At 46.6% G+C, this 12,873-nt stretch overlaps 1 protein-coding gene across 3 annotated transcripts in view; it reads right to left on the minus strand.

Moving 5' to 3' along the window:
- Positions 1-12,873, minus strand: part of MED12L (mediator complex subunit 12L) — a 1,012,447-nt gene that overhangs the window by 190,774 nt on the left and 808,800 nt on the right. For all 3 annotated transcript variants that reach the window (XM_075340741.1, XM_075340740.1, XM_075340739.1), the window contains exons 24-25: positions 12,463-12,583; positions 2,274-2,375 (exon numbers count right to left, since the gene is read on the minus strand). In XM_075340741.1, coding sequence (XP_075196856.1) covers positions 2,274-2,375; positions 12,463-12,583 — 223 coding nt within the window. The remainder of the gene's footprint in view (positions 1-2,273; positions 2,376-12,462; positions 12,584-12,873) is intronic.

The raw sequence follows: 12,873 nt of genomic DNA on the forward strand, positions 1-12,873 counted from the left end.
CTTGCTCTCGGTGCCCGGGCCAAGTACCCGGACACAGTCAGTTTGCTCCTCCACTACCACTTCACTCCTCTCCTGACTCCTACTCAGATCTCAACTAACTTCCTTTCCCACCTCCAGGACTGTGAACTCCTCAGTGGGTGGGGCCAACTGCCTGGCTCCACTCCACCTGGTGTGGACATCAGCCCCTGGAGGGAGGCAACAAGGATTTGTGTCTGACTGATGTGCCTATCTCGGGGTGGGGGGTGTTGTGTTGTAGTTCCTGTGACGACCTGGCTAGTCCAGGGCGCCACATCACCATCTAAATAGTGCAAAATCTGTTCAACAGCTCCAAATTATTATTTTAGCAGCTACATAGTACCATATCTGTTGTCAGCTCAAAATTGCTATTTCACCATCTAAATAGTGCAACATCTGTTCTCCAGCTCTAAATTGCTCTTTCAGCATCTAAACAGTACAAAATTTGTTCTCCAGCTCCAAATTGATATTTCACCATCTAAATAGTGCAAAATCTGTTCAACAGCTAAAAACTGTTATTTTAGCATCCACATAGTACCAAATCTGTTGTCCTGCTCAAAATTGCTATTTAAGCATCTAAATACTGGTAATTGTGTGGTCCATGCACAAATGGCCATTTAATCATCTAACTATAGATTGCTACTCCTATGGTCCTGCCCACAATTTAATCAGAATTCAGATGCTGAAATTTCAATCTCTGGTCCTGCAGCCTGCCACAAATAGACATTTCAGCATATAAATACTGATTGATAATTCTGTGCTCCCAAACTGGCAGGCATGAAGCTACCTTTCACTCATCTAGCTCTTTTACTATCCTTAAATGTGTCTAGCAATTATAGTCTATGAAAATAACATTGCAGCCACCTGAGTGTGGCTGAGCAGATAAGCAATTTGAGCTGTTACATGAGGTATGGAGGCTCCCAGACCAGCAGGCCTATACCTGTCACTCAATCGCCTCAAGATTTCTTATGTTAATAGTCTAGGAAGCTAATGGCTCTGCCACAACAGTGTGGCTTCACTGTAAAACAGTTTAAGCTGTTTTGTCAACTTTAGGGCCCCCCTAAAGGTGTTCTCTATGCCTTTGCATTTGCTTCCCAATAAATTCAGTGGGATTCAGGTATGTTTGTTGAACTGTTCGTCCAGAAATTCGTTAAACATAGGGAAAGTCAGAGAACACGAAGTGAATCGAACATTGGGAGGTTCTCTCATCTCTAGATATAATCTCTAGCAGGTCGTAGAACACTACTGATATTGTTTGGAAATCTGAACTCATAGGACTACCTTCACTGGTAACTAGGAAGCATCTCCTAGTTGCTGAGACACCTTTCATAGTTCAAAAACTGGAAATGTATTTACACACTATCATTTTTTTCACTTTTTTCCCTTCACTATCAATTTTTTACATGTCGCAGTTCTTTTGGATTGACCTTTTCTGTGCGAGATGAGTGATGCATGGGTTAGTTTCATATTTTGCGCGATACCCATTTAGGCTCATATTTAGGGGGGGTATTAAATTGCTTTTAGTGTTTTTCTTCCGCTTTTTATTACACAATAAAATGTATTTTGCTATGAATATTTAATATTATTTTTCGTGAATGCAATTATAATTAACAGGATGTTCTGGGAAAAAGAATCCAAATGTTTTTGGTTGCTTAAAAAAATAAAATAAAATAATTAATCTTTCAAATGTCGACACAAATTCCCTGCAGCTCCTATCCTGACATTTAGCCAGTCTTTACCGGTATGAGCCGTTACTGACAAACTGGAATGCCTGCTCAGTCATTTACTAGCAAGACGCTGCTATGGCTAAAGTTTCATTACAGCAATTATATTTAAAGGGGTAGTCCTATCTCCTAGATCCCATCCCAATATGTAGTAGGTATAATAAAATAAATAATAATAATGGCAAATACCTCCAATTAGAAAGGTAGTGTAGTTCTCATATAGCCATGTCTCTTACCTCATGTGCTGGGCATTGCAACTTAGTTATCCATGGTTACGATTACGAACAACTAACTGAGTGTCACTATATGAGTGGATGTAACCATGGATCCAAAAGCTGCAATGCTCTGCGCATGAGGTAAGAGACATGGCTAAATCATGAGAACTATACTGCATTTCTAATTAGAGGTATTTGCTAATATTATTATTATTACACCTATTAAATATTGTAATAAGAGTTTGGAGATGGAAATATCCCTTTAAGGCAATCTAGTATAAATCTATTCCATTTCAGTTAGTTTATAGAACAATCTCACCATTTGTCACTCCATATGAGCTGATTTGTGGCGTTCTCAGCAGGTGTAAAAGGAGGCGGCAAGTCATTCTGGCACCTGGTTCAGCATCTGGGTCCCCACAAGCTACGATGAAAAGCTCTATTATTAATATAGAAGTGTACTTTCATCAGCACTACGTCATTGTATTGATGAGCAGACACGTGTGGTCAGGGATGTTTTGTATAAACATATTAGAGAAATGCATTCACTTGGTTTGTCCTTATGGGGCAATACAGTATCCTGCTGACAATCAGATAATATAATAATAACTTTTATTTCTATAGCGCCAACATATTCCGCAGCGCTTTACAATTAAGAGGGGACATGTACAGACAATATGAGACATTACAGAATAACAAAATTCAGATACCAAGAGGAGTGAGGGTCTTGCTCGTAAGCTTCCAGTCTATGAGGGAATAGAGGAGGCAGAAAAGGTGAATGGCGGAAAAAGCTTGTCATATATGATCCAGCCATCAATTTAATAGGGGATTGAAAACCAGCTGCGTGGACCGGTCGCCTGCCAGAATTTATACATACAGAGTGTGAAAAAGTACATGAAGAGGAATGGAATCAGAGGATACAGGGGACAAGAATTGGAAGTAAATTTTATGAAGGGCAGAAAGGGACTCAATTAGATAAGGAAGGTGAGGTGATAGGCTAGTCTAAAGAAATGTGTTTTTAGGGCCAGCTTAGAGGTGTGGATGTTGGGAATTAATCGGATTGTTCTTGGTAGTGTGTTCCAGAGCATAGGCGCAGCTCATGAGATAATTACAATAATCCAGCATCACAAGATGAATGTTTCATTCCTGGAGTTCTAACACAACTCACAACAGGTCACCGATCTGGGCATTGAATATCTGGATCTGCGGGAAGTCTTCCCTGGCTTTGAATCAGAGCCACTGCATGGAACAATGAACAAGAAAATCCAGGGAATATAGTAGTATCTAAAATAGATAAAATTTATCATTTAATATCAATCATTAAAAGCTTTAGGCCTCTGTCACATGTACGTGAAAATCACGCACGTGCTGCGAGACACGTATTTTCCCTGCATGCACCCCACGTGTGTTCTACGTGTGCTATCCACGATAACACACAGAGAACCGATAATTTGCATACTCATGTGGTCCTTGCTGCTGTCCAGGTTACTGATCTTCGGCTCCAGCCCCGCCCACTCCCAGCTGATGATGCTTCCGGCCGAGCGGAGGGGCAGAGATTAGCGCCCGTGACAGCACGCCCACCTCTCCTTAACACGCTCATAATGAGCGGCGGTCGGCAGCAACTATTTGCTGCGGAAGATTCTGCATTCATTATGGAGGTGAGTATGTGTTTTTTTTATTTTGACAATAATGACACGTTTTTCTCCTGCGCGAGTCACACGGGACGGCATCCATACTACATCCGTGTGGTACGGGTGTGGGCCGTGTGACACCCGTGATGCCGGAGAAAAACGGACATGTCAGCGTGAGAAACACATGGACACACGTAAGTACGGAACGGATACATGTTCCATTCCAAAATATGTGTGTCCAAACCATTAGGAATACATAGGTCCACGTATGCACGTGTCTCCGGTACGTGAGAAAACTGTCAAACACGTACCGGAGGCACAAACATGTGACAGAGGCCTTAGATATAGTACTGGCATATACATAAGAATAGGTACAGATAGCGGACCTACGCGTTTGGCTGATAAGCCTTACTCATTGTCTAGATATAAACTGCAGTTATGTGTGTTCATGTATGCACATAGGGCGTTTTATTTTGAGAGGACCAATGACAGGATTGCTATAAACTATATCTACAATAAAGAAAAGCCCGGACGCCTGCCCTGAAGGGGCTCAAAGGAGGGCAACATGACTGAGGAAGGATGCTAGGCCTGGGGGTTAGCAAGGGGTTAAGGTGTAGGGCATTTTGTGCGGGAAAAGTGGGAGGTGGAGTTATAGGGCTGTGGGGCCATGTAATTGGTCAGGGTGTTGTCAGTGGTAAGGGAGTATATAGGGCAAGATATGAGGTGGGAGGTTCATTCACTACCTGAAGACGTCCAGAATTGTTGCTGAATCTCTTGGATCCTGAAGATGGAGGGCCTCGTGGCACAGATGAAGAGGATGGTGGAGCAGGTGCAGCGATGGGCCGGCGACGTCGGCGGCGCTGAAGACGGGACCCTCTGCCTCCGAAGCAGCAGCGAAGATAGCGGCCTCCTGAGCGCCTCAGCCCGGAGGCTACACCGAGGAGCCAGCAGTGGAGCAGGAACCCCAGCGGAAGACCCACGGCAGCGGAGGCAGATCCAGGAGACGGACATCGCGGAGCCTGTGCCGGAAGTCGGGCCACGGGCATCAAACCAGCGGGGCGGTGAGTGAGGTGGCCGGCCTCCCTTCCACTTATGGTTCACAGCGCGCAATGGTGTGGCTCGCGTCGCGGCAGCATGACACGGCGCAGCGGCGTGACCGTCGCGCTCACCTGCCCCGCCGCGCTCACCTGGACCGGCGTGCTCGCCTGACCCGCCGCGGTCACGTGGGTCGGCGCGGTCATGTGGGCCGGCGGCGTCACGTGGGCCTGCGGCGCAGTCGCATGTGCCGGCAGCACGGTCACGTGCGGATCCAGGAGAGAGGACATCTGGAGAGTGTATCGGAAGTCGGCAGCAAGGCTGCGGGGCAGTGAGTGATGTCACCGGCCTCCCCTCCACTTTCGGGTCGCAGCGCGATCCGGTGACGCGCGCGTCGCAGCCGCGTGACCCGGCGCGGTCACGTGGTCTGGCTACGCGGTCACGTGCTTCGGTGCCGGTGTCAGCTGACCCGGAAGTGTCAGCGCTCACGTCGGCAGCTGCGGAGCAAGTTGTTGAAGAGGATTTCACGGACCCGGACGGCAGTCCAGCAGCAGTGCGGGCGGTGGTAAGTGACATCACCGGCCCTTGCAGCTTCATATTGGTACGGCGCAGGGGTCATTGTGACACCATGGGCGGCGCGGCCATGTGACCCATGGCGCGGTGCGTGGTCTGGCGGCGCGGGCACATGCCCTTGGCATCTTGGCTACCTAATCCGCCGGAGATTTATCTGGAGTGGCCGCACAGGGTCCACCGGCCAGCGGCGCCATGTCAGGGCTGAGCCGGACCCAGGGGCAGTTGGATCCCTGCACGGAGGCAGTTTTACATCTGCGCGGCCAGAGCCCCATCTACGGCTCTGGGTCGGTGACCATCTCCTGAAGCGTCCTCTGGGTTGGGCAGCAGGTCGATCTCGCTGGCGGTTGCTGGCGGGGTCCCAGTAGCCTGTTTTCTGCCCAGGAGGAGGACAGCCTGCGTCGGTCGGTGAGGATACCAACGGTGCTCGACGCGGAGGATACATGACGGCTGTTCTGGGGGTCACCCCGGAGTCAGCCTGGTGAGCTTAAGGTTAACTTGCACCTCGTATTCTTTTTCGGTTATTTGTAGGTGGTGGGGGCTTTTAAATGCTTTGGTAGTTGATTGGTCCTAGGTCGTACGTTCTCGGGCGTTGCAGGGTTCTAATAAATGATGTGGTTCTAAAGGGTGGACTGCCATGGGGCGGTACTATGGTGAGGTCCAGGGTGGTTTGTGGGGTCGCGGTGTTTAGCCGCACCTCGGGAGGTTTCATAACCTAGTAGCGGGTGTGTTGGGGGGTCCTTTTGGAAGATGAGTATGCACTCATAATTGGATCATTAAGGACAGTGGTGTTTCCCTGAGAGTGTGGCTGTATGTATCTATTCTGGATAGGTGTCTCAAAAAAGGGGATGAGTGGTTGTGCGGGGTTTTGTTGGCTGTTGTTAGATCGGTTGGTGGGTACAGGGAGGTTGCTTATCATCCGACGATGGAAGGAGGGTGGGTTGTCTGCCGACATGATCTTGGTTTTCTCTTCTTTTGCTGTGGCAGCAGATCTCTTCACTGTTCACTGGGATTGTTCTGAGGCAGGAAGGCTACTGGTTTAGGCATTATCTACTTGCATGTTGTAATTTGAGCTTATTCAGTGCAGCAGGCCATGTCCGGGGAATTGGTGCGGTGTCTATGGCCGGTTATGGGAGCCATGGGTGGTATAAGGGGTGGTAGGGATCCCCTTCTGGCTGAACTGGATCTTTAGGCCATATTTCACTGGTTGCCGCCACTGTTAAGCACCTCACCTTGGGGGTTTGTTGGGGTGCATAAGTATAGAGTGCAGTGTTTTGGGTTGTGGGTTTATCACCCTATTGGTTCTTGCTATTGCCTGCGTGCTAGGGTCGGTGGAAGATGGGTGGTATCAGTAGGGGGCTCATGATTGATCTGGGTCCAGGGGCCGGGTACCGGGCTTCCGAGGTGCTCCTTGGTGCTGGGTTGTTCGTATACACAGTGGGGTGTTTGGCTTTTATATTGGCTGGTTACTTGGCATAAATGTCGACGGTTGCTAATAGGCTTTTGGCGGATAGTGGGCTGCTTTTTGGGGCCCAATTTATCTGCGCGAGTAAGGCGCTTGGTGACCTAACTGGCTTTGACGACGTATTGGGCGTTGCCTATGGGGACGGTTATCAGATGCTACTTTCCGGGTCTGCGTGGGAGAGAACTTCTCTTTGGCTGGCACGCGGGAAGGCAAGGTGATTCTACCTGGTTGTTTCCTATGGTAGCAGGTGGGGATTGGATTGGGTGCTCCTTTGTTTCCAGCCTTTGAACAAACAGGCACCGTGGCTGCAAGAGGTTCCTTCCATGAGTTTGGGTTTATGATCACTACGGGCACGGGGCTTTAGACCGCTTGCTGGTATCGAGGCCCAGGTTTGGGCTGGACTAGGCTAAATTCGTGGCTGGGTACTATTTCCCTGGTTGGATTTGTTTCCCATTTTGCAGCCCCGGCAGATTGGGGCTGGGGTGTGTGAAGGATGGGTTACGACTGTGGGGGTGTTTTGGCTTGTTGATCAGGGTGGCTGTGGGACCACTGATGGTGTGGTTGAGTTTTATTCGCCGGTCTGGGAGGCCTGATTTGTAACTGGCCATTCACGCCGGTTCACTGGGCGGGTATTTGGCACCCGTGGGAATTACACTTTGTATTGCTTTAGGGGGACCGTTTTCGCCTACGGGCGGTTGTCACATGGTTGTGATTCAGTTTGTATGCCTAGTGAGTCTGATGCAGTGGTTATTAGGTGCTGGATGTCGGGAGCATGACCGTCACATTGTGTGGCCGCTAAACGGCATTGGAGTGGCAATTGCGGTTAAGCAAGCAGCGACTATGGCCTCATTGCTTAAGGTGGCGGAGCATGCGGCAGATTCTGACAAAAAGGATCTAGGGATTGAAGACTTCTGTTGATTGAGGTTAAGGGTTTTGGAAGTTGGTGGTGGGTCGGGCGCCATGACGGCGCCTTCGGCGGATGAATTTGCTGGGAGCACTCCCCGGAGGGTGTTTTCAGTACCGGTGATGGGCAAGTAGTTTGGTTGGATGCCATTATTTGAATTCGGTTAGCATCCAAGGCTTGTAGCATAAAAGAGCCTGGCGCGGTTGTGGTAGTTTAAGGCTTAGTTGTGGTTGGTGCCGGGTAATGGTGTATGCAGGGTTTGGCGAAAGGTGTGGTTCATGGTGTCCTCAGTTCGGGAATAGTAGGGTGGGTCTTTAGACTCCTTTGGTATCCCGGGACGGGTCTTGGTCGCCTTCATTTGGTGGGCGTGTATTCAATGGGTCTTTTACCGGGGCGATTACAGTGAGGAATTTCGTGTCATATTTATTTTATAGGGGCGGTGTCTCCCTCTTTGAGGTTCAGGAATGCTTTAACGGTCTTCCAGGGTTGTGGTTAAAATCTTTTGGTACTTCGGGAAGCTCTTTACCGTCTTCTTGTGGTTTGCAAGTATTCAGCAGGTATGTAGGCTTTATAGTGGCGGTCTCGAGAAGAATTCGTGTTCCATTTTGGAAAGGGGCAGTGGCGGTGGCTACTTGTTCTAGGCTTCCCTTAAGGGATAAGATTGGTTGTGATTATGCGGTTGGCCGCGGATGGTACGCCAGACCTTATACGTTTTGCAGGCTGTTGGGCAGGGCACAGCAGTTGGAGAGGTGCTCTCTTTACTTTGGGTTTGGCACATTGGCAACAATAGGGGGTCTTTTCCAGCCGGAGATTGGCGATTGACTTTGTTTCGGTGTTGCCAGGGTGGTCAGGATAATTAATGGCTTGGTTTGGCAATGGTTATATAGTGAGGTATATTAGGATTGGTGTTACTAATTAGGGAAGAGGGACCTTCGGATGACTTGGCAGGGTACTTGTGTGGAAGTGACTTGGGCGCTGGGAAGTCCCTGGTCTTGTTCCGTTTCATCAGGCATGACAGCCTTGGGCCCTTTGTATGCCCGCCAGGGTGTTGTGCTCGTGTGGTCTGTTGCAGCGGGTCACTTGTTGGGAAGCTTGCCTGGTTGGTCGGCATGGCATGATCTAAGGGAAATGCCGGAGATCGAGTACATCTGGCGGGTGCCCCTTTGTTACCGTTAGACAGGTTGGCTTTGTCGAGTTATCAGTTGGTGTGCTTTTCGAGGGGCATGCAGTGTTGCGGTCTCAACGAGGCAGAGTTCGCGTCCCATTCTTTCGGGGTTGGGTCGGCGACTCAGGGTGCTCGTTGGGGACTGGTCGCGCAGGCCGTGTGAAGGATCGGACCCTGGGTGCCGGCTGGGTTCAGATATCATATGCGGTCGGTTCATGTTGCGAAGATGATTCGGGGCAGGGGAGTTTGAGTCTCTGGTGAATTGTGAGGTCTAATGGGGTTCGGTTTAGTCCCATTGGTATTAATATCAAATCATTGGTTAATTGAGCCGTTGTCACGACCCTGGTTGGTCTTTGGTGGCGGGACTCGCACGTACAAGGTGTCATACGTGCTCGCTGTGGCGGAAAGGAGGGGGGTATTTGAAGTCGGTGGATTGCACAAAGAGCGGGGAGGAACCCAGTGCAGGAGCGGGTTACCCCTGGTGGTGCAATGGTATAGTTGGTGGGTCCCTGCTGTGCTCGGTCACAGCGGGACATGTTAACATGGAACCCTGCTGTGCTGGGTCACAGCAGGGCATGTTAATGTGCTGGGTGTCCTCGAGCCGGTGTGGTGCGGCTGAGGGCACATGGTGGAGCAATACTCGGCTGGGTGTCCTCGAGCCGGTGTATTGCGGCTGAGGGCACATGGTGGAGCTGGTGTTGCAATCATGTACAACGGGACTCTTCACTTACCCCCCCTCCTTTGCTTGTGGTTATGTTTTATGGAGTTATTACTATATTTATGAATAAAATGTTATTGATTATTTTGATGATAATAAACGAGGCTGCTGTGGCCTCTTACATCCAATGTCACGCAGTCTGTGTCTTATTTTGGTTGAGAAGCGGTAAAAAGGTGGATAACTGGTTGGGTCAGTTCGGCAAGATAGGACCGACAGTCAGACTTTCCTAAGTCAAGGATAATGCTATGAATAGTATAATAAAGCCATTTTGAAATAGAGGAGGTGTTTTTCTTGCCACATATTGCATTTTATTAGATAGAATTCATTTTTGTTTTGGTCTTTGTTGAGCAGGGTTTCCATTATAAAAAATATTTACGTATCCTCAGCTAAGACATAAAACTGAAAGAAATTCTATCTAATAACATACGATATGTGGCAAGAAAAGCACCTATTCTAGGATCACTATTATCACCTAGTCTGATTAATAGTGACATAGACAACTTTTGAAAAAAAGCAAAAACATGGCTTATCCTAAAAGGTTTTTTTTAAAATGTTGAGCAAACTGATGCAATTCCTGCGACTGTGCACGTAAAACAAACAGAAGTATGAAATAATTGACTTTATCCACTGTAACACCACACTTGTGGTCTATTTTATTGAATGCACTATATCTGAAGTTCAGTATATAGGTTGTACAATGGGACCAATATTAAGAGAAATCTTTGAGATGGCATTAATCCCTGAGGAATTTCTTCTTCTGCAGTTTCCTCTACTACAGTAACGAATTTTTTTTTTCCAAAAACTTAAAGGAGATTTATCAGGGTTTAATTTTATTGGTATAGAGAAAGTATATAGATGAATACGAGGAGGAAATCAGAAGATGGAAACTACTAAACAGAGAGTGCAAGGGGATATTCACCTTAGAAACTTGCATACATAATGGGTTAAATACTTGACAAGATCTCCTTCTTCAATATTAAAATTAGATTTTATTTTAAAATAGCTTGTTATACTATTCATAACATTATGCTTTTTTGTAGGTGTAGTTTATCATAATCCTGTTTTTATAAGGTAGCACTTATTGAAACGCCCTATGTTCATACATGGACACACATAACTGGAGGGGTTTGCAGTTTATATCTAGACCATGAGTAAGGCTTTTAGGCGAAGCGCGTAGTCCGCTACCTGTACCTATTCTTATGTATATGCCCGTACTACATCTAGAGCTTTTAATGATTGATATTAAATGTTAGGTTTTATATATTTGGTAGACTATTATCTTCCCTGGATTTTCTTCATTCATTGTTCCATGAAGTTGCAGTCGCTCTGACTCAAATCCAGTCAAGGCCTGGATTTTCTTTACTTGTTGTTATTTGTAATTTAGAGGGGAAATTATCTCCTTGAAGAGAGTATAAAGTTATAGAGTTATAGCCCAAAAAATGCTCCTTGGGTAAATCTGTGCAAATAGCCGCTGAGGAAGAGAACATGGCCTATAGTGCCACCTATTGAAGGAAGCCATCCTAGAACAAAACATTGACCCTTTATAGTGCCTTGCTAAATCACTTAGTCAAAGACCTTTCACCCAGCCAACTTGTCTTCTACTTTGCACTGATGAGGTGTCAGAACAGTGAAACAGCTGTCTGTAAATGGAGTTATTGTCCTTTTGGGAAATTTCTAGTATGTATTTCTATCATAAGGCTACCCGGAAAGTTTCTGTTTTATGTTTTTCCTCCTAATCTTGCAAGAGCCATAACTTTTTATTTTTCCATCAATATAGCCATATGAGGGCCATTCATTCTGCCCCATATTGTATTGGGAAATGGAAAAAAAACTTCCAAGTGAAATTGCAAAAAAAATACAATTGCACAATTGGTTTTTTTTTTTATTATTATTTACCATATTCACTATATGGTAAAACTGACGTGGCATTATGATTCGGATCAGCAGACATGTGAGAGTAATAATGCGGGTCCGCATTAAAGGGACAGATGACCCTGAAGGTATATGTCTGTCCAAGGTCAGAAAGCGGTTAAAGGGTCAATATTGACTTTTAGGATTGCCCACTCCAATATGTACTTCCAAGGTCATAAAGGGGTTTAAGGGTCAATATTTACTTTTAGGATTGCCCACTCCAATATGTACCTCCAAGGTCATAAAGGGGTTAAAGGGTCAATATTGATTTTTAGGATTGCCCACTCCAATAGGTGGCAGTAGAGACCCTTTTTTCCTCTTTGAAGAGGCTATTTGCATCCTTCTAGTAATTTTGATGAAGCTATATGTATTATTTTTAGACATTTTATTCACTCATTGCAGTGAGTGTGATGTAAGAATTTTGCTTTTTCATTTAACTTCCATTTTCTATAGATAGGATATCAGTAGTGTTGAGCAAGTATGCTTGTCACTACTCGGTACTCGCACGAGTATCACTGTACTCGGGCTACTCGGCGGGGACCGAGTAATCTCGCGATACTCGTGCTGTACTCGTGGTCTTCATCCCTGCATGTTGGCACTCTTTTGAGAGCCAGCCCTCATGCAGGGATTGGCTGGCAGACCACTGCAATGCCACAGCCCTGTTAGTTGTGGAATTGCAGTGATTGGCCGGCCTGCACAGCATGACCGTGCCTTTAGCCCGACACTTCCCCGCTCGGCTAAGGCCCCTCCCGCACTCCACTCCGCATGTATATATATATACACGCATACACACACACGCACTTTTTTTTTTTTACTTTACAATTTTATGGTTTCAACATGCTGCCGGGGGTCATTTCAGAATAATACTCGGGTCTCCCATAGGATAACATTGGGCTCGGTGCTCGGGCCGAGTACACGAGTATCTTGGGATGCTCGGCCCGAGCCTCAAGCATCCGAGCTTTTTGGTACTCGCTCATCACTAGATATCAGCAGAAACTGTGTTGCAACGCAGACAGAGAAAATAAAGAGCAGAAGTGAAAATGCATACAGGTTTTTCCGGTAATAGATCATATTTTGTGTCACCATTAAGCTCTGTTACCCCAGGATGGTACCTGCAGCCAGTAAGGACGGAAGAGCAACATGCTGGACCACGTCTTCCAGTGAAAAGCCATGGCGTGCAATGAGGACAGCAACAAAAGTGGCCAGAGAGTCATGAAATGAGAGGTCACTAACCTGGAAAACAAGAGCAAAATCCGGTATTCTAAATGTTATAAGCATATTTGACTTATTATCACCAACCATATATTATTAGGTGAAGTTTAGTACAATGGACAGTGAATACAAGCTAAAACTGACCATGAGCACTTTAACCCAGTTTCTACACATTCACTTATAATAACCTATTTGAAGGAATAAAAGAAGTTCAATTTTAAAGATGTGTTTTTGCTAATAGGGATGAGCCGAGAAAGTCACTGACAGACTGCTACCCTGGCAGCGGCTTTTCTTCTGAACTAAAAAAAGGG

Source organism: Anomaloglossus baeobatrachus, chromosome 3 (genome assembly GCF_048569485.1).
Source record: "Anomaloglossus baeobatrachus isolate aAnoBae1 chromosome 3, aAnoBae1.hap1, whole genome shotgun sequence".
NCBI lineage: Eukaryota > Metazoa > Chordata > Amphibia > Anura > Aromobatidae > Anomaloglossus > Anomaloglossus baeobatrachus.